At 31.4% G+C, this 7,989-nt stretch overlaps 1 protein-coding gene across 4 annotated transcripts; it reads right to left on the bottom strand.

Annotated features, from left to right (window-relative positions):
• LOC109787987 (sodium/calcium exchanger NCL1) lies at nt 1–5,266 on the bottom strand. Of its 4 annotated transcripts, none has more exons than XM_020346598.3 (9): nt 4,594–5,262; nt 3,859–4,008; nt 3,253–3,419; nt 2,562–2,707; nt 2,203–2,464; nt 1,489–1,628; nt 999–1,239; nt 392–673; nt 1–310 (listed from the first exon to the last, which is right to left on the bottom strand). In XM_020346598.3, exons 1-9 carry the CDS (start codon nt 4,982–4,984, stop codon nt 62–64), a joined length of 2,028 nt encoding a protein of 675 aa, XP_020202187.1. In that variant the 5' UTR covers nt 4,985–5,262; the 3' UTR covers nt 1–61. The 4 variants fall into 4 exon arrangements, 3 of the variants coding, with proteins under 3 accessions (XP_020202187.1, XP_029124983.1, XP_029124984.1); XR_003802933.2 differs by having other exon boundaries at nt 172–310; nt 392–483; nt 4,594–5,266; XM_029269150.2 differs by having other exon boundaries at nt 172–310; nt 392–461; nt 4,594–5,266.
• Nucleotides 5,267–7,989: the final 2,723 nt, after the last annotated feature.

Genomic DNA, 7,989 nt, shown 5'->3' with positions numbered 1-7,989 from the left:
TACTTGGCTAGTTTAAGTGAGATATATGATTAAATGAGATGTTCAAACACAAATAGAATCTCTAGACATAATTAAAAACATCTTTGAGTACAAGAACCAAAACTAATGAGACGAGGTACAAAAGATATGCGGGATAAAATGTCCATGAAGGAAAAGTGGATCTAAACGATGCAGTAAGCCCCATAATAGAACAAACAATTGCCACAACCAATACATCAGCTGAGAATTGCCAAGTGATATCTCGCACATATATAAGAATAGAGATCACCACAAAGCCAAGAATATTGTTCATGAACACTGCTCCATAAATCTGCATTCACATAAATAATCTTCACATAAATATTATATAGTTAGATTAGTGAAATGTATTTGACCCAGGAAAAGGACTAACCTCATAAATTGTTTGAGAAGTATTGCGTCTCTTCTTGTGGCTAGCTTCGCTTATTGCTGAGGTTGCTTCTCTAAAATTTGTAGCCAAGGGGACTAAAATAAATGAGATGAAAAATGAGGGAATCCCTGCTTCTTCAGAGAGTTTCTGGACACTTGCTATTAAGGGCTCAGCTAGAAGAGACAACATAGTAATTCCTAGCACCACATATCCTATAGCATTCAACCATGCACGTACCCCTTTGCTTTGATTACCTTTCACCAACTTTTCAACGTGTTCCCAAGTCTAACACAAAGAATCCAACTGCAAATTTACTTGAAGAATGCTAACAACACTCTTTTTGATACTTTCATTGAAACATTCTTTATTATTGGTTGAAATTTATTGTAAACCTCAAATTTTGTGAGTCCTATATCTTATTTAATGGACCTTGATCTTGATCTATAGGTATGACTCATTAAAATTTGTGATTTCAACCAATATTGGAAAGAGTATTAAGGAGAGTGTTAAATAGAGTGTAACTAGTATTTCTCAATATACTTTATTCAATGTTTGATACCTTAAAATTGCAAATAATTGAGTTGTTTGAACAAATAAACAGTGTACTTACATGATCATTTCTATGAGGCAGAGATTTTGAGCGAAGTGCTTGACTGGGATTTGTGTTGAGCAATTTTTTAACTCCATCCAGAAATTCTTCTTTGCTTATTTCATTGTCTTTATTACGGTCAAGTTCTTGAAGCATTTTTGTAACTGCTTCCTCATTAGCAAACTGAGTGTCCTTTAATACATGTTCTAACTCGGATCTTGAGACCTTCTTGTCCCCATTGCTATCAATTTTCTCAAATAAACTGTTTCATCACAGCTATGAGAACATGCAAGAATACAGAATACTCAATTCAAAAATATTTAAGATAATGCTCTCATTTGCTTATTTGACAACTTACACTAATCAACTTGAGCTTTTGACTATTTAAAGTTCTTAATTATGATATTCCGTTATTTCTTACATATAGTTGAAGTCAATGAACATCAAATTAATTAAGTTGTAAACTGTACAATTTGCATATAGAATATTGAAAATATTTCAAGATGCTGACCCTCTGATAGCAGATTCATCAGGTGTGCCATCCTCTTTGCAAAGCTTGCCAACCCAAACATGCTTTGAGACTTCAAGTATAACATGTCTCTTCAATTCACGTTCTTCCCTTGTGTAGTCCATCCATGGCTTCACAATATCCTGTTTAATTAAGGACGTGCTTAATTTAGCAAGGAAATGAGTGAAGATGCCCTTTGTATCCCACCAAACATGACTGTAGGGGCTAAAAGAATGAAGGAAAATCCAACCATAAACAATGTGAACAGGACTAAAAGTCCGAAAATAGATTTTCTTAAATGGGTAAATCACCAAAGTGTTAAGAGTTGTTACTTTAGTTTTTGAAAACAAGAAAATTTTAAAAATAAAAGTCCCTAGAACTGCAATCTATTAATCATGTTAGTTCAATCGTTAAATGTATAGTTTGACTTGAGTAATAATACTAATGGACTAAAATAACAGTAACTAGTTAAGTTTAAGGTGAATAAAACGATTGACAATTACAAAGATTTATTTGAAATTTCATTAGTTTATGTGAAAAGGTTAACATTTTCAAAGACAGAAAAAGATAGTAATGTGTGGCATTCATGTCATAAGTTCTTTCCTTGTGTACCATAATAGCATAGCATTTTAAGCATATAATCTCATTCAAACCACCCCACCAAGTCCACTCCTATTGGCTTGCACTTGCAATCATGTTACAAGGTGAATTACATACCCGATACAGGGGTTCCAGCGATTTTGTTTGGAGGTAATTGTTTTCCAAAGCATGATTCGTTTGCTCAATATATGTTCTGATGAATTGGACAAATTCTTCCCTGGTTATAGTTTTGTCACCATTTTGGTCAATATTTTGTAACATTTGTTCTATTTGTTTGTCTGTGGCATTTGTTTCAGTTTCTTTGTAATGATACAGAAGCTCTCTTATTTTAGAACATGATAAATCCTTGTCTCCACTTGGATTGATTTCATCATATAGCCTGCATGAAGAAGCATTTAGTGGTCATGTATATATGTATGCATGCACGATGTCTAATTTTTGAGATCAGAAAACTCTTTTGAATTAATCTCACTCACCCATTTATGGCTAATTCATTGGGACTGCCATCCTCTGTGAGGATGTATTGCAGAGTTTTCTTTTCAACATGCTGAAAAATTCCTAATATCAAATGACCATGTTTTATATATTCTAGTCTCGCGGTCTCTATTTGGGGTTTAAAAACCTGTAGATTCAAAAATAGTATATCATTGAGCAATCACTCAAAAAAAAAAAAAGAAAAATCAACATGCATAATAGACTACTGTGAACGAAACATCAATAAACTATTGTGTTCTAGCATAAATAATTGCGTTTTTTAATTGGAAGTGGGCTTGATCATGTTACAACTTGACAAAATCAAATAAGCAAAATGTCAACTACTTAATAATTGTTTGAATTTTTAAACTTCATCCACCACCATATTCTTCCCACCTTCATTCTTATGAATACTTTATATATCAAGAATAATTGAGGTTTCCACTATAAATAACAAAAACTACCATATTCATTTTATTATTCATCACATTTTTTTATTTAACAAGATGGTATTCAATCGGTCTTAATAAAATTAAAATGATATCTCCAGTAACAATCTCATAAATAAATGAAAGATCAAATTCTGATATCAAATGTTAAAAACTCTTATATTACCAATCTTTAATAATGATTAAGATTATTGTATTAACTTAAATATATATGATTATTAATAGAAAGTGTTGGATAATAAACCTGGTAGATGAAGTATGAGATTAGGAAAATGACAGCAACGATAAAAGCAATCTTCAAGGTGACAGTGCGTGATGTGTAAGAGAACTGCATTATGACGAGTGGCACAACTGATAAAACCATAATCATTGCCATCTTCATAGTCTCTACATCTATTGTAATGCCACAGCCTATAAATCCAAAAATTATTGACAGATAATGAAAATAAATTAGAACAAAGGATTAAGGTCATGTTCATAAAAATTGTGAAACATTAACAAACAAGCATCAACAGTGAAGTTACTTCTAATGCTTCAGATGATGGGAATCGTCATTAGTTTAAGCTATAAATTTAGTAAATGCTATATATAACCATAAAATATAGTTTTAAATAAAAAGTAATATGGGAATCAAACACACATAGATACCAAGTTATTGGTCCGAATAGAATTCAATTCAGTCTATATTAACAAGATTTCAGATTCGAATATTCTAAAAGAAAACAGTTAAAAAGAGAGATCTCTAACTGGCCAAGTCTTTTTTTATAGTCTTGAGAATAAAATTGATAAATATTTCGTATCAATAATATAAATAAAAAAAAACACACAAATTAATGGATATATAATTTACCAGTGAATGGATCAGAAAGCTTTTGATTGCCAACGAAAACACAGGTTCCCCACACTACTGTCAGATGCAAAATGGATGATCCAGCCAACAAGCCAACTCCAGTGGAAACACATTCTTGTGCATTCTCTCCATCACTAGAAAGTCCAGTAACTGATAACAATATCAAGAAGGGTTACATATATAATTTTTTAGTCTAAAATTGTGACCTTTTCTACGAGGTATATCAATTTAATGTACTAAAACATATTTAAGTAATAAAAATTATTGTTTTAATATATACTCCCTTTCTCCCATTTTATTTGTCATTTACTGAAACGCATTAATTTTAAGAAAATAAATAATTACACCGATCTTGTAAAAAAATAAATTATACCGATTCTCATCAGAAAATAACGTTATTTAACTAAAATATCCTTCCATAAATGACTAATTATACTATATTTATTTCTTGAGTGTATTATTGAAAAAAATAATTAATATTTTTTATGTTCTTTTTGATATAGATGATTTCAATGAATGAGTTATTAATGTAAATTTACCTAAATTTGAATCATTAAAATTTAATATAAATTAAATGAGTTATTAAGTAAAATAAGTTTAGATAGATTTATTTTTAGAATTATTAATCAGTATATATATATACTTGATGATTAAACTTTTTATATGTTCTAAAATAAATGACAAATAATTTTGGAAAAAAAAAAAGAGAAAAAGAAAATAGTAATTAAATCATACCAAGAAGAACTAGGGACTCAGGAAGGGCACCAAGAATATCAAATACATTAGCACCAAAAACCCCAGGGCCAAGAATATTGAAAATCTGTTCTCCTCCAGCAGCCAAGTATGATTCACCATGGAATAACAAGTACTCATAAACCAAAATCTGAAAGAGATGACCCAAAATGTTACTGGAACATGGCAAGAAGCCATACATATGCTCACAGTACTTCCCAGAAGACTCACTCCCCTTGAGAAACAAGTAAGAGTTTTCGGTATGGCCTTCACCATTTCCATCAGAAACAAACTCAGAAGAACTAATTCGAAGGGCACGGCCTTCAGCATGAAGGGTTACTAGCACTAAAAGAATAATGAAAGTGAAGCATGCTACACATGAAATGCTTCTCATGTTGCAACAAACGAGGTTAGATAAAAGACTCAAAAGGTTGAACTACTTCATTATTTTTATTTCTTGCTTACAGGAAGATAGAGGAAAAAACTTAGACCGGAGCAATAATCTCTTAGGACTCCATCACAGGTCACTTGACGCCCCTCATATGTAACTGAGGCATCCACATTATATTTCACCAAATCCAACCATCTCACTATTACTTTCAGCCTTTAATGTCACATTTATGTATACCAATGATGTTGATTGTTTGTGTGAACTGAACAGCCTAACTCATATGAGCAAACGTGGACAACCTTAAAATATCAGATCCATGGAATGGTCATGTGGAAGCTTCAAACTAATATTTTAAAAAATTGTTGTTATGAATTGTACGTATATGGTGATTTACAATGATACTATGAATATTAAATTAGGTCTGAAAAGATTTTATGCATCACTATTAATGTGAAAACATATATAAATTAGACAGTCGTATTGAGATTAATTGAACTTTATAAAGACTTGGGCATTGACTTTTTAAGTCTTTGGACTAATAATTGCGACATAGAAGATGTCATTTGGTCTTGGTTTGAACAGAATTTACTTTCCTTAAAAAATGTGGGATTTTGTGTGTATTTTCAATAGAAAAATGTACTACGTACTATTACTATAATATGCACGTTCTCAAAGATTAATTAATTTTCGGTTTGGCCCTCACCATTTCCATCAGAAAGCAACTCAAATTAAAAGAACTAATTCGAAGGGCATGGCCTTCAGCATGAAGGGTTACTAGCACTAAAAGAATAATGAAAGTGAAGCATGCTACACCTGAAATGCTTCTCATGTTGCAACAGACGAGGTTAGATAAAAGACTCAAAAGTTTGAACCACTTCATTATTTTATTTTATTTTTTTTGCTTACAGGAAGATAGAAGAAAAAACCTAGATCGAAGCAATAATCTCTTAGGACTCCATCACAGGTCACTTGACGCCCCTCATATCTCACTGATGTTAGGATAAATATTTTAAAGTCAAATAAATTTTTTTTATTAATCAATATTAAGAATTGTTATCTCAGATTACAGAGTTAAGGTTAGTAACACATACATGTATCCATTGACGTTGACCAAGCCAAACCACCGGATTCCTTAACGGAACTTGATGTTCCTCTTCTGATGGAAAGATAGAGAGACGTATGTTTTTTATTTGACATATCAAAGATCATTACCATCTTTACGATTTTAAACCTGTTAGGGTTCTCATTAATCCCTAATTGGCCAAATCTGATTTTCACTTATTTGGGCCCATATTAGTTTTTTTCAATTGATAGTCTAAAGGCTCTTTAAAATTAAATCACTTTTATTGAGGCTAACTAAATGTAAATAGTTAATATAAATACTACAAATAATTATGTAGCCTACATTAATTATTAGAAATAAAATTTCTAACAATCTCCCACTTGGGCTTCATATTCATTTAAGCATTTATATCACAAAATTCTTTAGGCGCACAACCATATGCTGTTAATTACTTTTAGACTACCCTTAAATAATCTGGTCCATCTCATACAACAAAAGGGAACCACTGCAACTTTCATCAATATCTTATGTGACTAAACCACAACGATCACCACAATTGTATGTACTCAATGACATAGATCAAATATGAATAAGTGACATGGAAATTACATATAACGTGATCTCAGACATGTCTATTTTCATCTAGTCCAAACTTTATTCTTTATAGAGATCAATTCAAAATGCAACATATATATTGCATAACAACAAGCTCAGAATAGAATTATGAAAATCAACTTTATTTCTGTAGAAAATCCAAATAATACAAATATCTAGAAAAATTAAAAAATAAAGAAGAAATACAACATAAATGAGACTCCCACTAAATTAAAGTACTATAAGGAATTATACCCATATGAGTAGTATGCTCATGAACGACTTTAGGCACCAAACCCTTAGTAAGTGGATTAGCTAGTATAAAATTAGTCCTTATATGTTATATAGAAATTTGCTTATTCTGAACTCTTTCCTTAACAACTAGAAACTTTATATCAATGACTTTTGACTTAGTTGTACTCTTATTGTTATTGGAATAGAGAACTGCAAAGTTATTATCACAATATATTTTCAATGGCCTTTAAATGCCATCAACCACGTAAATTAGTGATAAAATATCGCAATCATATCTCATAGTTGGACGGCTCAAAACAAGCAATGAACTCCGCAGCCATAGTTGAAGAAGCTATAATAGTCTGTTTAACTAACCTTCCAAGAGATAGCTCCTCCGACCAATATAAAGATGTATCTAGATGTGGAGTATTTGTTGTCTTGACATCTAGCAAAATCAGAGTCTAAGTACCCAGTGATCTCTAAATTGTTAGACTTCTGATAAGTGAGCATATATCCTTTTGTTCTCTTCAAAAAGCGCATTAAACACTTTACTTCCTTCCAATGTTGCATCCTAAGATTACTTAACTATTTGCCCAAAACTCCCACTACAAATGTAATATCGGAACGTGTACAAAAACTTGAGTGTACATTAGACTTTCCACAGCTAAAGCATAGGAAATCTTTTGCATCTCATTTCTTTCAAGGTCATTATTAGGGCACTATTTGAGGGTAAATTTGTCTCCCTTGGCTATAAGGGTATCTCCTGGTTTACTATCTTTCATGTTGAATCTATCTAAATCTTTACCGATATAGCTCTCTTGTGATAACCTTATGATACCATGAGAACGATCTCTTAGTATCTTAATACCTAATACAAAAGAGGCTTCACTAAGATCTTTCATTTCAAAATTCTTTGTCAGAAATCTCTTGGTTTCGTGTAATAAGCCTACATCGTTTCTAGAAAGCAGTATATCATCGACATATGACACTAAGAATATATATTTACTCTCACTAAACTTATGATAAACACAATAATCAACTATATTTGCCTCAAAACCATATGAGGTAATAACTTGATGGAACTTGTGATAACATTATTGACGGGAAGCTTGTTTGA

Source organism: Cajanus cajan, chromosome 8 (assembly GCF_000230855.2).
Source record: "Cajanus cajan strain Asha chromosome 8, NIPB_CcT2T_4, whole genome shotgun sequence".
NCBI lineage: Eukaryota > Viridiplantae > Streptophyta > Magnoliopsida > Fabales > Fabaceae > Cajanus > Cajanus cajan.
Note: the sequence above shows the minus strand (reverse complement) of the source record. Positions and strands in the feature narration are given on the sequence as shown.

Bases quoted from the DNA above. Each gene is read 5' to 3' on its own strand.
- LOC109787987 (XM_020346598.3), bottom strand. From the start codon at position 4,984: ATGAGAAGCATTTCATGTGTAGCATGCTTCACTTTCATTATTCTTTTA. The intron at 2,708-3,252 runs GTTTATTATCCA...TTGAATCTACAG, and splicing joins TCTCATACTTCATCTACCAG to GTTTTTAAACCCCAAATAGA. The intron at 1,240-1,488 runs GTCAGCATCTTG...GTGATGAAACAG, and splicing joins GATGAATCTGCTATCAGAGG to TTTATTTGAGAAAATTGATA.